This window comes from Microcaecilia unicolor, chromosome 11 (genome assembly GCF_901765095.1).
Source record: "Microcaecilia unicolor chromosome 11, aMicUni1.1, whole genome shotgun sequence".
In the NCBI taxonomy this organism is placed as follows: domain Eukaryota; kingdom Metazoa; phylum Chordata; class Amphibia; order Gymnophiona; family Siphonopidae; genus Microcaecilia; species Microcaecilia unicolor.
Genome location: NC_044041.1, coordinates 14,976,468 through 14,998,118, shown reverse-complemented (window position 1 = coordinate 14,998,118; position 21,651 = coordinate 14,976,468). Strand labels below are relative to the sequence as shown.

Here is a 21,651-nt window from a genome sequence, read left to right as displayed (position 1 = left end):
AAAAGATGCCTCCTCTGTTTCAGCAAATCAGTACCAACCGGCAGCTCTTTAGAAAGCAGTAATGTCCTGCTCCACCCATTCATTTAAAGGTGTACAAGCAACCTTATGTTATAATGGATAAAAAAGGAGATTCGTGGGGAAAGCGGGTGTTGGGGGTGGGGGTTATAATTAGGTACGAGTTAGAAGTAAGTTGAACAGATTGGGGGGGGGGGGGGGGAGAGTACTGGGCAATCAGACAATGTTTGATATCATTGTATGAAGTTTATTGGCTTTGTGGTTGATCACATCTAATACTGGTATTGAGAATGCAATCTTTTGTACCACAGTGTGAGGTTAATAAAGTTTAAACATAAAGGTGTTCAAGCAGGAAGATGCAAAAAATGCCACTGGCTATGTATGTGGTAGTCCAGCAAGACATTGCTGTTCAGTAACATACCACCGGAACAGAGGAGGTGGGAGTGGCCATGATCTATTGTTTATGGGGTTGCTGGTTTTCACTTTTTCCCAGTGTTTTATATTTATAACAGGGGAGGGGGTGACACTGCTGCTTTATAGCATTACAGATATTTACAGCTGTATATACCATATTCCATTGACTTACAAGATAGAAAATCATTTTGTTGATTGGGGGGGAGGGGGGCGGAATTGTCAACATGGGCTACCGTTACAAGTTGTTTAACTCCAGTGATTAGTAACTAGGTCTCACTGCGTAAAATTGAACCTGTGCTAAAATAGCACAAGTTACCAGCCCACGTTGTTAACTGTGTCCCTTAGAGCAGAGTTCTCAACCCATTCGGGTCTTCCAGATATCCACAATGAATATGAAGGAGAGATTTGCATACACTGCCTCCCTCCTTCGTATGGAAATCTGTCTTGTGCATATTCATTGCAGGATACTAAAAACCCAAGTGGCTGGGCATGCCCTGAGTTGAGAACCACTGCCTTTGAAGGATACTCTTTCAGGTTAGTTGACCTCTGTTATAATTGCCACACACTTGTCCAGTTCCAAGTGCATGTGGGCTTCTCTGTAGGTATATTTTTTAGCCCAGATTTTAAAAAGTGATTTTTTGGGGATGCATTTAGGCCTGGAGAGAGAAACTGCATAAAATGGGGCTTTCCACAAGTATATGTGCTATTTAACAGCCACCCCTCCCCCACAAGCCCACCCACTTTCACAAATAATAGATTCAAAGTATGCAGGCACTTTAATGCACATATTTCATGCTAGCTAATGAAAAAAGTGTAAAACTTTAATTACAGATAACATGAAGTAAAGGAACCTGTGAATGTTGCAACCCTGGGCTGTTTACTCTAATCCGCTCGAGTTAAGAGGACAGTTTTTCTGTTGTAGAAGCCAGGTTCAGGAGGTTTGAAAGAGAACGGGCGAAAAGCGATTCATTGTGTCAGACCTTGAATTACTTATGCACCATGTAGGTTTCATGGCAGCGTGGGCTGCCACTGGGAATACTTACTTCATTTACATAAGTGCAGGTACGCCAGATCTATGGCTCATATAACTGCAGGCGTGTAAATATAAGGGTGCTAGTATTGAGTTATGCTAGTGTTACAAGGATGTGAAGTACACAGTAGCTGCTACTCTGCTATACGAGGCAGTATTTTGTTCCTTATCTTTTGTGTGTTGATATTTTAATATTGTAAACCGGGGGAGTAGCCAGAACTCGATTTTTAGGGGAGCCTGGGGTGGACTGGGGGGCCAAGTATTTCCCCTCAGCTCTTCTGCCCGCGCCCACCCCCACCCCATCCCACCAAATCATACCTTTGCTGGTGAGAATGCTCAAGCCCTGCCTATCAAAGAGATTCTCTATCAGAGCCTCACCCCTGCTGCCTAAACAGCGAGAAAGCCGTCAGGGTGCTCCAACCTTTGACTCCGGACACTTCCACGCATGCTCAGTTGATTGCATGAACTGAGCATGTGCGGAAGTGCTGGCATTGGTGGCTGGAGCACCCTGCCAACTTCTGCTGAGGCAGCAAAGGCTGAAGCTCAGGCGTCAGATCTCTCTAGCTAGCGGAGCTTCAGCATCCCTGCCAGCCAAGCATCCAATGCTGGAATTTTGGGCTCATCCCTTCCTCGTGGCTATTTTCCTGTTGTAAACACTATAACAGATAGTATTTTCAAACGATGGAGTATCAAATCCTGAATAAACTGTAAACTGTTTTATGGGAGCTTTGGAATGTGGAAAGTGACCCTTATCTCCATCCTGTCACCCTCTTAGATTATTGAGCTGACCATCTCGGAGCGTGAAATAGAGCGTGAGCACCTAATTCAGCTGAAGAAATGGAAAGAGGAGCACGGGGAGTTACAGTGCAAATCCCCTCCTAGAATGCATGGTGCTAAAGCCATCAGTGATGCTGATCAACACTCACAAGAAGCACACAGCCACAGAAGACCACAGAAGGCCTTGCAGTACTCACCCTCGATCATTCTGCCACCTAACACCAACATCCCTGCAACAGGAAAGAAAACCAAAGAGCAGAAGCAAGCAGAGAAGCAGCAGATGAAAGAACAACAAGATAAAGAAAAAGAGCTGCGAGAGAAGGCGAAACTGGAGAAAAAACAGAGCAAAGGAAAGAAGAATGCCGCTACCAGCCCTTCTGACAAGAGTGGCGCCCAGTTTCATGTACCCCTGCAGGATTCTGAGAAACAGCCACTCACTAAAGACACAGAACAGCCCCTAGTTAAAGATCCCTCCCAAGGATTGTCTCTAAAGCAGCAACATCAGTCAAATGAGAGCTTGTGCTCCCGAGAGAGTGAAGATACATACTTGTAACTGAATTCTACGTTTCCATCCTTGTCTCTCTTGACCGTCCTCCGTTCCTCAATTCCCCTGGCACAGACATCCCTTTCAGTTTTCCAGTTTGGAAACCGTTGCTATAGATTGACTTCTGCAGCAGTACGAAAGGCCAAGACAAGGGAGTGCTTTGTAGGGACATGAAGTTGAGAGGCTCTTCCAGGAAATCAGTTCCCTTGATGCCTGAGACTCTGGATTTGCTGATTAACAGGGAATGTGACTATTCCCTTTTGTCTTCTTTCCTGCCCCCCCCCCCCCAACCCAACAAAAAAAGTTTACACTTACAACTGAAGAGAATCAGTTCATGGCCAATTAGAAGGAAATTAAGTTTTTTAAGATTTGGACTCTGCCGTTATTTGGTAAGTGAGTCCAAATTGGGAGTTCAGTATTCTAAAAAGCAAATGATTTTATGAGTGTTTTTCCTGTTCATATAGTTGAGGAGGCAGTACTGTGGGTTGGACATGAAGCAAAACATTCCCGAGTGCTGACAGTCACTTCTTCCAAATGTTCCTGGGCAACTGTGTAAACAGATCCATATAACGTTCCAGATGTTCCTGGGTAGTCATCCCCCACGCTGTCCCTTCCACCCCCACTGGCCTGCCAGAAGAAAACTGGTAGAGCTGTGCATTGCTGGATTATCCAGGGATTCTTGGGAGGGGGTTTGGTCATAAAATTATTCTCAGGGAGAGCCAGATATAGGGCAGAATGATCCTTGAGTAAGTGGATCCGGCAAATGATAAAGAAGACAATTGAAATGCAGTCATAAAACTGGTGTGGAGAACTTCAGAGCTTTTTGCTCCATTTCCTTCATGCTTGTCCAGTGGGAAAATCCTGTCTTCACATCAGCAACAGGTTCAGCTGTATGAGCTGGTTAAATGCACACTACAGAAAACTGCGAGGAGTCCTGGCGGATTTTGGATGATTTAATCAAGCAATAATAGGACAAGGATCTAAGATTCTTCAGGAAACCTTTCCTTAATCCTTCAGTTAAGTAGCGTTACTAAGTTCTTAAATACACAACAGGTGTTTTGAAGGGGACCAGTCTGTTCACTGTGACGCACATTTTGCTGATGCCATCTTCCATGAGTTGGTCAATGCTCTACTTGCCTCTTCCACCTCAGCACATTTTTTTATAATTAGCCTCTGGAAGGTTCATTACTCGGAGATGGAAGAGGAGTACCCACAAGCCAAGGAACAAAATGGCAACAAATTGATTCAGTATAACCACAACATTCGAGGTCTTTCCTGGCCTTTTGTCAATATTTGACCATTTGTGGGTTATGGATGGCTTTCAGTTCAGGGTTGCTGCTTGTTGGCCTGTGTGAAACGGGTTGAAGGTCTTTGTCCAGTTTACAATGGATAGGTTTCTACGTCACCATAAAGCCCATCACTGGGCAAGAATTCCAGATTTTGTCATTCATTGTACTTACCTGGTGTCTTTACCATTATATTTGTAATTTTGTGCACGGTACCCTGCCTTAAGGTGCCAGATAATGCCAAAATAAGAATTCCATGTCCTTCACTAATTATTGGAAGGCAAGACAGTTGCACACTTTTTCGTGGATGCTTGTAAGCGTAAAAATACGGCTGGGCACTTCACGTAAATCTAGAAGAGAATGAGCATATGCCACCAGCATAATACCGTTAAGTGTACTGCAAACTGAAACTTTGGTGACATGTTTGCACCCTTTTCTGTGTCGTATTCATTGTATGGTAACTTTATTTACAAATTATAGGTCATTCCCACATTATACAGCATTCTATACGTCGTCGTCCTGCTCTCCAGTGGGTTATGCTAGGACCAAAGTTGGCATCGCTTCCAAATACTCCTATGTGTGGTGTAGGAGTTTTGGGGGACCCTGGCACAACACATTCTAGGTCTTCCTTTCTTGGATGCAGGAGTTCAAGATATTAAACAGTATATGAATATGTAATATTAAATTTATCTACAGAGGGATCTTATTTATTTCTTTGTTGTTAGCAATAGCCAAAACAAAGCTTGCCATTATTTAGAACAATTAAGCAGACCCGTTTGCTTTTAGATTTCTGATAGTCTGTTTTGTAAATGAGAGGGGACAGGAGTTGCTGTGAAGTCCGATACCTAGCAGTTACAAAAAAAAAAAAGGCGGGAAAATCTGCCTTGCTAACTGTTGCAATCTATGCCTGTTTTTCTCTCCCACCCAAACCCCCCACACACCTTGTTGGTGTAAGGTGCTGAGGGGCTAAGCGAGCAGTGGCTGTTCTCTGTTCACATTGTCACCTTGTCTCTGGGACCCCCAGGACACTGTCTCCCTCATTTTGCCCTCCTGTTTCTGACACTGCAGGAGATTCACAAGGAAGAGGCTGTCAGAGCTCTGCTTAGATCCAGATATTGCATTTGTGCTCACATTGAGAGAGAGAGAGAGAGGAGCATCTAGAAGAACAGAAAAGCTGACATCAGGGTTTGTTTTAAAGTCCCTTTTGCAGTTGACTGTGAAATGTTAGGTAAGGACATTTAATGCAATGCTTCTGTTTTGTCTGTTACTTTACGGGTGGCTAGTTCTGACATTCTGAACCAAGGCTGGAAAATGGGTCCCATTTGTTATTTGGGACAAGTTGTGGCTACTTGCCCTCTGTCAAACAATCGCAGTCAAGAGGATATTTTTCTTTGTAAAAACGAGTTATTTTGTACAGAGTCAATAAAATTGGGTTAAGTAAAACTTGGGTCTTTCTCCTTTATTTCGGAACTAGTACTACTACTTATCATTTCTATAGCGCTACTAGACGTACGCAGCGCTGTACACTTGAACGTGAAGAGACAGTCCCTGCTCAACAGAGCTTACAATCTAATTAGGACAGACAAACAGGACAAACAAGAGATAAGGGAATATTAAAGTGAGGATGATACTGAACAAGTGAATAAGGGTTAGGAGTTAAAAGCAGCATCAAAAAGGTTCTTGGGTTGTACTTGGTACCGTTTCTCCTGTCCTATTAACGAAAGGTGTTGCTTTTCCTTCTAAAAGTTTTGACTTGTAAACCGCTTTTCCTCAGCGACCCTCCAGACTGGTCAAGACGCTTGGGTTATGCACGCCTACCAGCAGAGGGAGACTGAGAACACAAAAACTGAACCAAGTATAAGCCAGCAGCCAACCCCCAAGCAGCCAGTAAATCTCAGTCTCCAGCAGAGGGTAGAACGTGCAGCCTGAGCAGTCAGTCTGGTCTGGTAGGATTAGAGATTCTGATTTTTATACCCTGTACTTAGAATTTGTGCTTCGGGGAAGCGGGTCCGGTGGGGCTCCCTGTTCCCCTAGGGGTTTGCACCCGTGTCCGGGTTTTGCCCCTGCTGTACCTTGTGTAAAGGCAGCCTGGTGCCTCGGCTCCTGTGCTACAGGAACCTTGAGAGCCTTAGCCCTTGTCAGTAGATAGCAACTGGGCTGTTTGCTGTGTGTGTGGAAGAAAAAAAAAAAAAAGAGAAAAAGGAAAGTAAGCAGCAGACAGTGCTGTCCTGCATCAGAACATTTTGTTGTTTCTCTTTTTGGGGGCTGGCAAGGGTTTTAGTGTGGTTTTGAGGAAGGGAGTAGAGCTGGGGCGATTTTGGCGGTTTGTGTGTGTACCGCTTTAAATTTAGCGATGTCGGCGGGAAAAGCGGCTCGTTGCCGTTCCTGCGCGCGTCGGGGGATTGAAACGCCCGGAGCTCCGTGCAAGTTTTGCGGTGAGCCTAAGCACTCTCTCTCTTCTCCTCCGGTTTTGTCTGCTGAGGTTTCGGGCAGCAGTAAGGGCCTCCCGGGGTCTGATTCAGGTTCTGGTGCGGTGACGGCGGTCCCGATTTTGGCGGGAACCGCCGCCATCTTGGATTCGGCTCCGATGGCGATCCCGGCCCAGCAGGTGGTGGAGGGCCCGGGTCAGAATGTTGGGTGCTCTCCAGGGCCTTCGGGGGCTATGGGTTTCCCACCGGAGTTTGTCTGGTCGATGTTTCAGGCCTGGCAGGCAGGTGCTTCTCAGCCGGAGGTACAGAAGGGGGCAGCTCCTTTGGGGGGCAAGCGCCCACGGCTAGACTATGTGGAGGACCCTGATTTTTTGTCTTTCCCTCCCTCGGAGGATGAGGGTAGTGGATTGGGTGATGAGTTCCCTTTAGACGTTGATCCTGAAGAGGAGGGGTTCTTCCCAGGGGAGGATTCCTCGGTGGTAAGGATTTTTCCTAGGGATGAGCTTCCGGAGCTCATTGATCAAGTGATGTCTACGCTTAGGTTTGAGGCTCCTGAGCCGGTAGTAGCGGAGGTTAAGCAGATAGACCCTTTGGTTAAGGGTATTCGTAAGGCTTCTCGTTCTTTCCCTATGAATCAGGATCTGAGGGATATGATCTTACAGGAGTGGTCCTCTCCAGATTCAGCCTGTCGGGTGGTTAAAGCAATGGCGAGGCTTTATCCTATTCCCCAAGAGGATAGGGATTCTTTTAAATCTCCTACAGTGGATGCGGTGGTGACGGCGGTCACCAAAGCTACTGCCATCCCGGTTGATGGGGGGACTGCTCTCAGAGACCCGCAGGATAGGAAGTTGGAGTCGTTTGTTCGGCGCAGTTTTGATCTCTCGGCCTTGTCTCTGCAAGCCGCTCTATGTGGAGGTCTAGTGGCTCGGGCGTGTTTCCGTTGGGCTGAAAAGCTTCTGGATGGTCCCGCGCTGGACAGGGCTGCCGTGGTGCAGGAGTTAGCCAAGTTGGAGATGGGATCTTCCTTTCTGGCAGATGCTAGTTATGATTTGTTGAGGGCTTCGGCGAAGAATATGGCTTTGGTGGTTGGAGCTCGTCGGGCCCTGTGGCTTCGTGGATGGACTGCGGATGCGGCTTCTAAATCCAAGTTGTGTTCGCTTCCCTTTAAAGGGTCCATGCTTTTTGGAGAAGAGTTGGATAAATTGGTGCGTGGTCTTGGGGAGGCTAAGATTCCGCGGTTGCCGGAATTGCGACCTAGAGGAGGGGGTCGCGGTATGTCAGGGCGTGCTCGTTTGAAGGATGCCCGGCGCTATAGGCCAGGTAGGTTTAGTGCGCCGTTTAGAGGCAGATATTTTCAGCGTACTCAGCCCTTTCGTGGGGGTCGTCGAGGAGGACGTGAGGTCTCGGGGGGAGCTCTGTCCTCCGGTCGTGCTTCGCAATGAAGGTTTGCGGGTCCAGCCTCTGGTGCGAGTAGGTGCTCGGTTGAGTCAGTTTTATCAGAGGTGGGCCCATATCACGACAGACCAGTGGGTCCTCGAAGTGGTGCGAGACGGGTACGCCTTGGAGTTCGAAGAGTTTCTGCCAGATTTCTTTGTGGCCTCCCCATGCCGCTCTCGGCTCAAGGCCAGGGCAATTCGGCAGACTCTCCAGCGGTTGATAGATTTAGGGGCTGTAGTTCCGGTGCCGGTTGCAGAGAGAGGGACCGGTTGTTATTCGATTTATTTTGTGGTTCCCAAAAAGGAGGATTCCTTCCGGCCTATTTTAGATCTAAAACGAGTCAACGGGGCGTTGAAGGTTCCCTCGTTTCGCATGGAAACGTTGCGGTCGGTCATAGTAGCGGTTCAGTCGGGAGAATTTCTCACTTCTCTGGATCTGACGGAAGCTTATCTGCATATTCCCATTCGGAAGGCGCATCACCGGTTTCTTCGCTTTGCGGTTCTAGGACATCACTTTCAGTTTTGTGCTCTGCCGTTCGGTCTGGCTACAGCGCCGCGTACTTTTTCCAAGGTTATGGTGGTAGTGGCGGCGGCTTTGAGGCAGCAAGGAGTATTGGTTCACCCATATCTCGACGATTGGCTGATTCGAGCCAAATCCTATCAGGAGAGTGTGGAAGCAACAACGAAGGTAGTATCTGTTTTGGAGTCGCTCGGCTGGGTGGTGAACAGTGTCAAGAGTCATCTGGTTCCGTCCCAATCCCTAGAATATCTGGGGGTTCGTTTCGATACGGTGCGGGGCCTGGTGTTTCTGCCGCCCGTTCGGAATGCCAAGATTCAGGGGCTGATCCGTCAGTTTTCTGCCAAACGGTCTCCGTCAGCTCACGGGTATCTTCAGATTTTGGGGCTGATGGCGGCATCGATAGAGGTGGTGCCGTGGGCCAGAGCTCACATGAGGCAGTTGCAGTCAGCGCTGTTGGATCGTTGGTCGCCGCAGTCTCAGAGTTTGGAGGTCAGACTATTCTTGCCGGAGGCGGTGCGATTCAGTCTGCGGTGGTGGCTTCATACTCCGAATCTGGAGAGAGGGATGCCCTTGGATTCTCCGGATTGGATTGTGGTGACCACAGATGCCAGTCTGGCAGGCTGGGGAGCACATTGTCTGGGTCAGGTGGCACAGGGGCTCTGGTCACCGGACGAGGCCCTTTGGTCAATCAATCGGCTCGAGACTCGGGCGGTCCGGTTGGCGTTGCAGGCCCTGCAGCATCTTCTCACCGGGAAGGCAGTTCGAGTTCTGTCCGACAACGCCACGGCGGTAGCTTACGTAAACCATCAGGGGGGCACAAAGAGTCGCGATGTGGCCGAGGAGACGGCAGAGTTGATGCAGTGGGCGGAGCTTCATCTGCAGAGTCTCTCCGCAGGTCATGTGGCCGGAGTGGACAATCTCCAGGCGGACTTTCTGAGCAGGCACACTCTGGATCCAGGAGAGTGGTCGCTGCATCGTCCGCTGTTTCATCGGCTGGTGCTGGAGTGGGGACTGCCGGTGGTAGATCTTATGGCAACAGCCAGCAATGCTCAAATGCCCAGGTTCTTCAGTCGGAGGCGGGACCCTCGGTCCGAGGGGATCGATGCTCTGGTGCTTCCGTGGCCACCGCGTCAACTGTTGTACGTGTTCCCTCCTTGGCCTCTAGTGGGGCGCGTAGTTCAAAGAATAGAGCGATACGTCGGCACGGTGATACTCGTGGCTCCGTATTGGCCACGTCGTCCGTGGTTCGGCGATCTAGTGCGGTTGGCGATCAAGGGTCCCCTGAGGATGGACGGGTCGGTGGTGTTGTTGCAGGGCCCTATCGTAATGCCCGACCCGGTTCCATTCTCGCTTACGGCCTGGCTCTTGAAAGGGACAGGTTGAAGAAGAAAGGGTTTTCAGCTAGAGTAATTGAGACTATGTTGCAGTCTCGTAAACAGTCCACGTCCTTTGCTTATGTGCGAGTGTGGCGGATTTTTGAGAACTGGTGTAGGGATCGTTCTTATTCGCCTTGGAACTCGTCTCTTCCGCAGGTGTTAGAGTTTTTGCAGGATGGGGTGGACAGAGGTCTAGCTCTTTCTTCTTTGAAGGTGCAGATTGCGGCCTTGGCTTGTTTCCGGGGTAGGATCCGGGGGGTTTCCTTGGCATCTGCTCCCGATGTGGTTCGGTTTTTGCGAGCGGTGAAGTTGATCCGTCCTCCTCTTCGTCCGGTAGTTCCGCCGTGGGATTTGAACTTGGTCTTGGAGGTTTTGGTGGGACCGCCCTTTGAGCCTTTGGTTACAAGTACTTGGAAGGATTTGACTTTGAAGACAGTGTTCTTGGTGGCTATTACGTCGGCTCGGCGAGTTTCGGAGTTGCAGGCTTTGTCTTGTCGGGCGCCCTTTCTGACCTTTTCTAAGGAGAAGGTGTCGTTGAGGCCGGTCCCATCTTTTTTGCCTAAGGTGGTCTCTTCCTTTCATGTGAATCAGGACATTTCCTTACCGGTTCTGGGAGATAGGCTCGGAGATTCTTCTCAGCGCCGTTTGGCTAAGCTGGATGTTCGTCGAGTTTTGCGGTCTTATTTAGTCAGGACGCGAGAGTTTCGGTCTTCGGATAGATTGTTTGTGTTGTTTGGAGGACCTAAGAAGGGAGCTGCGGCTTCTAAGGTAACAATTTCCAGATGGTTGAAAGAAGCAGTTTCTTCTGCGTATTTGCTCAAGGGACGTAGAGTGCCAGAGTTACTAAAGGCACACTCGACCAGGGGAGTAGCTTCTTCCTGGGCAGAGAGTGGTTTAGTGCCGCCGCAGGATATTTGCAGGGCGGCGGTCTGGTCCTCGCTGCATTCATTTGTGAAGCATTATAGAATTGATGTGCAGGCCAGGCAGGATGCCAGTTTTGGGGAGGCAGTGTTGACTTCTGAGGTGCAAAGTTCCCGCCCTTAGATGTTTACTGCTTTGGTACTGCCCAAGCGTCTTGACCGGTCTGGAGGGTCGCTGAGGAAGGTGAAATTAGATCTTACCTGCTAATTTTCTTTCCTCTAGACCCTCCAGACCGGTCAAGAACCCTCCCGCTGTGTATATTTCTGGTGCTTTGTCCTAGTGTGCTTGAGAGATGATTGATATGGACATTTCTATGTTGCTATTGCTGATAGGACTCTAAATTGGGAGCTTTGGATTTCTGGAGTTCCATTGTTTTCCTCTGGGTTTCAGAGAAGGACCGCAACGCTGTGGCGTTCGGTTATTGGAAGCACGTTACCAAGAATTGTTTCTGAGTACAGGGTTCTTTGACCTTTCGGGGTTATAGTTTAGGTTTTTTCATTGGTTGCGTTTTGCTTTGTTAAGGATTTACTGGCTGCTTGGGGGTTGGCTGCTGGCTTATACTTGGTTCAGTTTTTGTGTTCTCAGTCTCCCTCTGCTGGTAGGCGTGCATAACCCAAGCGTCTTGACCGGTCTGGAGGGTCTAGAGGAAAGAAAATTAGCAGGTAAGATCTAATTTCACCTTTGCACCCACTAAAAAGGTGGCATATTAATACTAAAACGGCAAACCATTTATTGCATGTTTCCATAATTATCTGTACCTGGTCAAGAACATTCATCAAAGATAAGGGAACAACTGCCTAAGATGTTCAGGGCTGTACTGCAGCAGACAGAAGGCTGAAGTTAATAAAAAGGAAGAGGTATGGAAGCTGTCAATTTCTGGCTCTTTCATCCCTCCATTTTCACTCTCGGCTTTCTCTGCTGATGCTGATTTTCTTCATTACAAAAGGAAAATAACTGAAAGCAACCAAAAGATATGGTTTCTATTCCTTTTAGACGTGATGTAACGATCCATAATATCTTCAGTGTTTAAAAAAAAAAAAAATAGTAGATAAGAATGATTTCTCATTAGTGGCCTAGTGGTTAGGGTGGTGGACTTTGGTCCTGAGGAACTGAGTCCGATTCCCACTTCAGGCACAGGCAGCTCCTTGTGACTCTGGGCAAGTCACTTAACCCTCCATTGCCCCAAGTAAACCGCATTGAGCCTGCCATGAGTGGGAAAGCGCAGGGTACAAATGTAACAAAAATAAAATAGATACTATTGGAGATTCTACGTGGAATGTTGCTACGATTGGAAATTCTACATGGAATGTTGCTACTATTGGAGATTCTACATGGAATGTTGCTATTCCACTAGCAACATTCCATGTAGAAGGCTGCGCAGGCTTCTGTTTCTGTGAGTCTGACGTCCTGCACATACGTGCAGGACGTCAGACTCACAGAAGCAGAAGCCTGCGCGGCCACATTGGTGATCTGCAAGGGCCGACCTCTACATGGAAGAATAGCAACATTCCATGTAGAATCTCAAATAGTAGCAACAGTGGAGGAGTGGCCTAGTGGTTAGGGTGGTGGACTTTGGTCCTGAGGAACTGAGTCCGATTCCCACTTCAGGCACAGGCAGCTCCTTGTGACTCTGGGCAAGTCACTTAACCCTCCATTGCCCCATGTAAGCTGCATTGAGCCTGCCATGAGTGGGAAAGCGCGGGGTACAAATGTAACAAAAATAAAAAAAAAATATGCAGTAGTAATAGATGGGATAGCCCCCTCTGAGGATGTTTTTCCTCGTTCGACTTTTCTTGTGTCTCCCTTTCATTCAACCACACACATGCTTAAAACACCTTGCCCCATACCACACATCCCATCACATAGTTGGCCTTTTGTCTCCTCCACTTAAGCCACTATCCTGTCTGGGGTCTCAAGTGAGAGATCTCCACCTTTTCATTCTGTGGGGTTCTTTATTCGATGGCCTCTGGCATTTCATTCTCACCATTCTGGCTCACCCTGGAACTTACAAACATAACTCGGATGTTGCCATTTCCTGCATCATATTGTAGGTACATTACAATACACAGTCCGAAAAAAAGAGAAGAAATGATCTTCTGCACAGCAGCAACACAAGAGTGGAAGATGCCACACAGTGTCAAGCTGGAACAAGACAAAACTTCATTGGTCCTTAAATACAAATAATGCTGACAGACCCAACATGGGCCGTATTTTGGCTATTCAGCCTTCATCGGGGATCCTTAAATATCACCACAAATTTTATTTATTTATTACATTTATATCCCACATTTTCCAACCTATTTGTAGGCTCAGTGTGGCTTACATATTTATTTAGATTTTGCTCACACCATTTTCAGTAGTAGCTCAAGGTGAGTTACATTCAAGTACACTGGATATTTCTCTGTCCTAGGAGGGCTCACAATCTAAGTTTGTACCTGAACCAATGGAGGATTAAGTGACTTGCCCAAGATCACAAGGAGAAACAGAGGGATTTGAATTGGCTACCTCTGGATTGCAAGACTGGTGCTCTAACCAGTAGGCCACTCTTCCACTCCACTTGTACATTACAAATAGACCATAGTCTACAAATTAAAAGCCATAGTACAGTGATATTCAGCAAAGCGCATTCTCACTGCAAACACTACAATACACTACAGTATGCCTTCAACATTGAGTTTAAGGGCTCCTCACTTATCCTTATCACAATTTCCTTAAACTACTGAAGACTTATCTCTTTGACAAGATATACCACAAAGATCAACACGTAATATGTAACAATCTCTAATTATCTCCAAAAATGTCTTATAACGTCTTCTGCTTTAACACTATCATGTATTTCACCACCATGTAACCAAAACCCTCTATAAAACCAAATGTATATTCTCTTCTTATTTCCAGTATCCATGATGAATTGTAAGCCACATTGAGCCTGCAAAGAATTGGGATAATGTGGGATACAAATGCAATAAATAAATATCCAGAACTTTAAAATGACTTTCTTCAGTAACATGATACAGATGTGAACACACTTTCATTGTGTTTTTGGTATGTTCCATCTGATATGGGGCTCATCACCCCCCAGCAGTAGCAAACTAATTCCAATCTATTGGTGGCTGTTGTCAGCTATCGTTGTCTAGGGTTGGTCCCGGGGTCCACTTGGTTCCCAAAGAATACGCAATCCACACAGATTTGGATATATAAAGTATATTATATTTGCATATATGTATTGGCTCACAGCACTTAGTACAGGAAAAAGGGTACAAGCTGTCTTGGGGTGTGTATTTAGAGGGAGGGAGAAAGAAAGGATAGGGTGTTTGTTCATAGGAAGAAAGAAACCTTGGACTAGGGCTGTCTGAGAAGGGGGGGAGCAGAGCCAGGTGCTCTGGTGGCTAAAGATGGAGGTGTGCAGAGAAAGAAGAAGAAACAAAGACAGCCCAGCAGAGTCCCGTGCCCTCTGCTGCAGGGAGAAAGAAAGAGGGAGACCTAGTGCCCTGGACACAGAGAAGTGCCCGGGGACAGAGAAAGGGGGGGCAGTAGACCCCAAGCTGAGCTCTGTGCTCTGCTGCACAGAGAAAGACAGAGAGCGGGAGAGCCCTAGTGAGCTCTGCTTTATACCTAATAAGAACTGAGAGGGAACAGGAGCAGAGAGAGATCAAAAACTTCTCTTTCCCAGTTATTTCCTTTACAGAACTCCAGATACTTTCTGAAGTCAGGAAAGGTGACAACTTTGACAGGTTGTCCTGGAGCCACACTGTCTAGCTTTGGTTGCTCTGAAGCCCTGCTCCCAGATGGAACAAAAGGTATGTTAATCAAGAGTAATTGAGAAACCAAAGGGCTATCAGGCCTCTCTGAGCACCATTTGGCCCATTTCATCCTCAATGGTTCCTGCAGGAGAGGGGGGAGAGTTTATCAGAGGTCAGAAGGTGGTTTAATATTATCAAACTGATTTCATATTAATCTAAGTATGTCCAGCAATAATTTTGACCTCCTGCAATCCTGACAGCTGTCTAATCACATCTGCTGATACTAAGGCTTTGGATCATAAGTAAGCTAGTCACCCTCCAAAAAGGAATACAGTAACATTGTCTCTTGCGATTTTGCATTTTATACAAATGACCTCTGCCAATGTTTGTAAGTTTGCGTAGATAGAGAACCAGTGAGGATCACCAGGACAAGGCTAAAAAAAAATCAGCATGTTCACATTACAACAGTTTTGACTTGGTAAGCAAGCATGGCTGCCTCTGATCTACCTGTACATCTCTATAAAATTACTGTTTAAAACATTCTACATCTGTTTGTTCTCATTCTGACATGCAGATCATGGTAGCACTCTATCATATAAGTATATAATTATTACCATACTGGGAAAGACCAAAGGTCCATCAAGCCCAGCATCCTGTTTCCAACAGTGGCCAATCCAGGTCACAAATACCTGGCAAGATCCTTAAAAAAGTACAAAACATTTTATACTGCTTATCCCTGAAATAGTGGATTTTCCCCAAGTCCATTTAATAATGGTCTATGAACTTTTCCTTTAGGAAGCTGTCCAAACCTTTTTAAAACTCCGCTAAGCTAACCGCCTTTACCACGTTCTCTGGCAACGAATTCCAGAGTTTAATTACACGTTGAGTGAAGAAATATTTTCTCTGATTCGTTTACTACATTGTAGCTTCATCACATACCCCCTAGTCCTAGTATTTATGGAAAGCCTAAACAGACGCTTCATATCTACCCGTTCAACTCCACTCATTTTATAGACCTCTATCATATCTCCCCTCAGCCACCTTTTCTCCAAGCTGAAGAGCCCTTGCCGCTTTAGCCTTTCCTCATAGGGAAGTCTTCCCATCCCCTTTATCATTTTTGTCGCCCTTCTCTGCACCTTTTCTAATTCCACTATATCTTTTTTTGAGATGCGAACATTCTATTTCCTTTCTTAGCCGCAGCAGCACACTGGGCAGAAGGTTTCAATGTATCATCAACGACGACACCTAGATCCCTTTCTTGGTCCGTGACTCCTAACGTGGAACCTTGCATGACGTAGCTATAATTCGAGCTCTTCTTTCCCACATGCATCACTTTGCACTTGCTCACATTAAACGTCATCTGCCATTTAGACGCCCAGTCTCCCAGTCTCGTAAGGTCCTCTTGTAATTTTTCACAATCCTCCCGTGATTTAACGACTTTGAATAACTTTGTGTCATCAGCAAATTTAATTACCTTACTAGTTACTCCCATCTCTAGGTCATTTATAAATATGTTAAAAAGCAGCGGTCCCAGCATAGACCCCTGGGGAACCCCACTAACTACCCTTCTCTATTGAGAATACTGACCATTTAACCCTACTCTCTGTTTTCTATCTTTTAACTAGTTTTTAATCCACAATAGAAGATACAATTCAATGGGGTGACACATTCGCGCACTGCCAACTCAAGCATTTTATTCAGTCAATAGATCAGGGCCGATTGGAACAGAAACAGGGATTGAAGCTAAAAAAAATTTTCCTAGAGATTTCTGAAGAAGCGCCATCAATTTCAGGGATACATAAGGCTCTGTGGACACATGAGAAACCCAAAAACTTTCAAAAGATAAAAGAGCGCTGGGAGAAGGACTTAGGAGTCACATTAGTGGGATGGGATGTAGAAAGGCAACTGAAGGGGATACCGAAATTGGTCACTGGAGCCCAATATAGGGAATGTGCATTTCGTTTTATACATCGAGCATATATGTCACCTGCACAATTAGCAAAATTCGGGGGATTGCAGACGCCCTTGTGTGTGAGGTGTGGGAGAACAGACAACACATATTACCATAGTTTTTGGAGCTGCTGGAAGGTTAGAAGATTTTGGGGAAAAATAACTCATTACATATCACAACTTTTAGGCCAAAAGCTGGCAGGTACATCAGTGCAGATGCTGTTAAATTTACCGGGATCATTCAAAGGTCAAATACCGGAACACAATATATTTTTACGTAAAACAACTTTGTTGGCAAAGAAATGTATCTTGAAAAACTGGACAAATGACATAGGGCCAGATTATTGGCATTGGAGGAACCTTACCCACCAGCTAATGATGTGGGAAGCTAAAGAAGCCAAACGTTCATTGAAAAGAAAGAAAACATTTATGAAAATTTGGGGTGCTTATATAGATTCTTTGTCTCATAGGGGAAGAAGTTTGGTCCTCAACACATTAAGATGTTAACAAAGCATAAGTATCATTAATAAAAAATAGGGGGGGGGGGGAAAGGGGGTTGAGGGAGGTGGGAGGTGGGAAGGGGGGGAAAGAAAAACTTTTGGAGACAATATCAACAAGTTGTTGTCAAAAAAATTTTTATTTGACAAATGTGGTTTCAATGATTGTAAGTAAGTTTCTGTTATGTCTTCAATAAAAACGTTGAAACATAATCCACAATAGAACACTACCTCCTATCCCATGATTCTCCAATTTCCTCTGGAATCTTTCATGAGGTACTTTGTCAAACGCCTTCTGAAAATCCAGATACACAATATCAACCGTCTCACCTTTATCCACATGTTTGTTCACCCCTTCAAAGAAATGTAGTAGATTGGTGAGGCAAGATTTCCCTTCACTAAATCCATGTTGACATTGTCTCATTAATCCATGCTTTTGAATATGCTCTGTAATTTTGTTCTTAATAATAGTCTCTACCATTTTGCCCGGCACCGACGTCAGACTCACTGGTCTATAATTTCCCGGATCTTCTCTGGAACCTTTTTAAAAAATTGGCGTTACAGTGGCCACCCTCCAGTCTTCCGGTACCACGCTTGATTTTAAGGATAAATTACATATTACTAACAATAGCTCCCCAATTCATTTTTCAGTTCTATCAGTACTCTGGGATGAGTACCATCCGGTCCAGGAGATTTGCTACTCTTCAGTTTGTAGAACTGCCCCATTACATCCTCCAGGTTTACAGAGAATTCAATGTTTCTCCAACTTGTCAGCTTCAAATACCATTTCTGGCACCGGTATCTCACCCAAATCTTCCTCAGTGAAGACCAAAGCAAATAATTCATTTAATCTCTCCGCTATGGCTTTGTCTTCCCTGATCGCCCCTTTTACTCCTCGGTCATCTAGCGGTCCAACCGATTCTTTTGCTGGCTTCCTGCTTTTATTATACCTAAAAAAAATTTTTTTACTATGCTTTTCGAAGTCCCTCTTAGCCTTCCTTATCAGCGCTTTGCATTTTACTTGACATTCCTTATGCTGTTTCTTATTATTTTCAGTCACTTCCTTCTTCCATTTTCTAGTGAAGGGAAGGATCAAACCATAAAGATTTTGGTTTTCCCAATCCAACTGTTAACCACTTGATCACAGCTTCTGTAGAGGGGAAAAGGATAGAGTTCATAACTAGGTGAAAAATAACTTTTATGTAATGGCCAAGTGTGTAAATAATAGAAGTGAAAGTTTCTCTGTATAGGAAAAAGCTATGGAAGATGCAACAATTAAATCATAAACATTCAGGGGCTGCTGTGTGGTGTTTGAATATACCTCAACCTACCTCAATACCCCTGTAGCTTCCCAGGGAATCAATAGAGGAGGGGAGCCATAGAGAAAAGCAGAACATTTTTTTCTCCTAGGGACACACAGGACATTAGCAGATTACTGGAAACTTATATTGCCAATTTTAAAGGAGGCCAGTGACCAGCAGAATGTTTAATTAAAACCACAGCTATGTAATCTTGCTGTGGTCTCAAGTTTAGTTTAATATGGTATTCATAGTTTTTCCTAGCTGACAGTCAAAGGATATAGTTCTGTAAACCTGGAAGATATAATGGAGCAATTTGACAAATTGAAGAGTAGCAAATTGCCTGGACCAGATGGTATACATCCCAAAGTACTGATAGAACTGAACAATTAACTTGCAGAGATTAGGGGAGGTTAGGTAGGAAAGCCAGTGCTGGGCTGATTTCTACGGTCTGTGCCCTGATCAAGGCTGAATAGACTTGGATGGGCTGGAGTGAAGCTTTTCAGGGGCTATGACAACTTCAGAAATTTTAGAACAAGGCCAGAGCCGAGCAGACTTCTACGGTCTATACCTTAAAAAAGGCAGGGATAAATCAAGATCAGATGTACATATGATATATCACTTCATACCTTTATCTGCTGCCATCCCTTATATTGCTATTTACAGAGCTATTAGTAATATGTAATTTATCTTTAAAATCGAGCAGGGTACTGGAAGATTGGAGGGTGGCCAATATAATGCCAATTTTTAAAAAGGGTTCCAGAGGTAATCTGGGAAATTATAGACTGGTGAGCCCGATGTTGGTGCCAGTCAAAATGGTAGAGACTATTATAAAGAGCATATTTACAGAGCCATATACATAAGCATGGATTAATAAGACAAAGCCAACATGGATTTAGTCAAGAAAAATCTTCCGTCACCAATCTACCAGGTTTCTTTGAAGGGATGAATTAAACATATGGATAAAGGTGAGCTGGTTGATAATTGTGTATGTAGATTTGGAAAAGACAAAGTACCTCATGAAAGACTCCAAAAGAAATTATAGAGTCATGGGATAGGAGGCAATGTCCTATTGTGGATTAAAAACTGGTTAAAAGAAAACAGAGTTTAGGGTTAAATGGTCAGTACCGCAGCCAGACTCATTTTTGGAAAACCAAAATACGAAAGTGCGAAACCCCTAAGAGAGAAACTGCACTGGCTCCCGCTCAAGGAACGAATTGAGTTCAAGATCTGCACGACTGTACACAAAATCATTCACGCAGATGCCCCACTATATATGTTAAACCTAGTAGACTTACCGGCCAGAAATGCCAAAAGGTTGGCCCGCAAATTCCTCAATCTGAACTTCCCCAGCTGTAAAGGAATAAAATACAAACAGGCTTATGCTACTTCCTTTGCGTACACAAGCACACAGTCTTGGAACGCACTACCCATGGCCCTGAAAACCATGATTAATCCAACCAGCTTTCGCAAAGCTTTGAAAACACATCTCTTCAACAAAGCCTACAAAAGTCACCCTCAATGAAACAAATCATTCCTTAAACCACCCAAGTACAACAAAAAAAAACACCTCTCTCACGACCTTACCTAACACCTTTCCATCTAAATCCTCTTGTACCTCAGTTTATGATCGACTGTTTTTAAATCATGTAACGATGTTATCATAACTATACTCTGTAAGCCACATTGAGCCTGCAAAAAGGTGGGGAAATGTGGGGTACAAATGCAATAAATAATAATGGAGAAGGGTAGATAGTGGGATTCCCCAGGGGTCTGTGCTGAGACTGCTGCTTTTTAACATATTTAAAAATGATTTAGAGAAGGGAATAACTAGTGAGGTCATTACATTTGCTGATGACGATTATTCAAAGTTGTTAAATCACAAGAGGATTGTGAAAAATTGCAAGAGGATCTTACGAGACTGGGTGATTGGGCATCCAAATGGCAGATGAGATTTAATGTGAGCAAGAGCAAAGTGATGCATGTGGGAAAGAGGAACTCAAACTTAAGCTATGTGATGCAAGGTTCCACATTAGGAATCACTGCCCAGGAAAAGGATGTAGGTGTCATCGTTGATATTTTGAAATCCTCTGCTCAGTGGGCAGCAGTGGCTAAGAAAGCAAATAGAATGTTAGGAATTAGGAAATGAATGGAAAACAACAATTAGAATGTTATAATGCCTTTGTGCAGTGGTGTGCTGGTAAATTTTTATCAGGCTCTCTCCCCGATCCACCTCTGCGCCCCCCCCCCCCCCCAAAGTTGCAGAGCTGGCTATACACATGGAGAGAGCCGGGGAGGGGGGGGGGGGCGCAATGCATTACTCTGGGGAAAAAAATGTTTAAATGCTCCCAGGTTCCAGTCTAATTCATGTTTCATGTGGGATAAAATGCCATAAATAAGTAAATAAATAAATAGACAGAAACTCTGAATGTTGAGAACCTGATTCCCATAACATGATGTTTGTTTTAGAAGCCCAATACCAAGAGAGAAAAAAATCTCTGCACCAATAACAGGCTTAAATGCCATAAATAAATAACTAAATAAATAGAAACTCTGAATGTTGAGCACCTGATCCTTATAATATGACATCTGTTTTAATGGCCCTTTACCAGGAGAAAAAAGATCTCTGCACAAATATAACCCTATAACCAGCCCCTCCAAATGATACACCGAGTACGATTTATAGCAAATTACTACTACCTCTATGTATATCCGTATGCTTTACAAGCTGGCATGTTTGAAAATACAAGTGAGATTGAAATAAAATGCTACCAACAATAAAGAACGACAACGTGGATGCAGCAGCTCATAAGTTTGCTTGATTTTGTTTTGGGTTTAATGGCGAAGACAGCTGCGTGGGAAGGGGAATCACTAACCTAATTAGCTTCAACTTTTTTTTTTTTACTTCATGCTGTGTCCTCTTCTCATCCAAACACAGTATCATCTCCCTCCCGCTCCTTTGCGAGTCCTACCTCTCTCAGCTTCCATTCCCTCTCCGGCCATCCTTCAGACCTTACTCTTCCAGTAGCTCTAGCGGTAACATGCTGCCTGGTCGTCCTGGAGCCTTGTCTCTGCCACGTACTGCCCCGCTGATGCAACTTCCTGCTTAGCGTAGGTGGGATCTGGCAGAGAAAAGGCTCCGGGTTGGTCAGGCAGTGTGTTACTACTAGCCTGCTGGAACAGTAATGTTTGACAGATGGTGGGGGGGGGGGGGGATGATGAACCTGAGGGAGGTTATGATGAGGTAGGAAGCTGAGGTATGCTGGGGGCTCATGGGCAGATGGGGGAGGAGGGAGAGAGGAGGGGGGACCCCCCTCCCCCCCCCCCCCAGATGTGTTACCACTAACCTGCTGGCACAGTAATGTTTGACAGACGGTGGGGAGGGGGGAATGATGAACCTGAGGGAGGATATGAC

General features: G+C 45.3%; 1 protein-coding gene across 1 annotated transcript in view; it reads left to right on the top strand.

Annotated features, from left to right (window-relative positions):
- TBC1D10A (TBC1 domain family member 10A) overlaps positions 1 to 3,070 on the top strand; it is an 87,172-nt gene extending 84,102 nt beyond the window's left edge. Inside the window, exon 10 of the mRNA XM_030217985.1 lies at positions 2,235 to 3,070. Within this exon, the coding sequence (XP_030073845.1) occupies positions 2,235 to 2,789 (555 nt within the window). The 3' untranslated portion in view covers positions 2,790 to 3,070. The remainder of the gene's footprint in view (positions 1 to 2,234) is intronic.
- Positions 3,071 to 21,651: the final 18,581 nt, after the last annotated feature.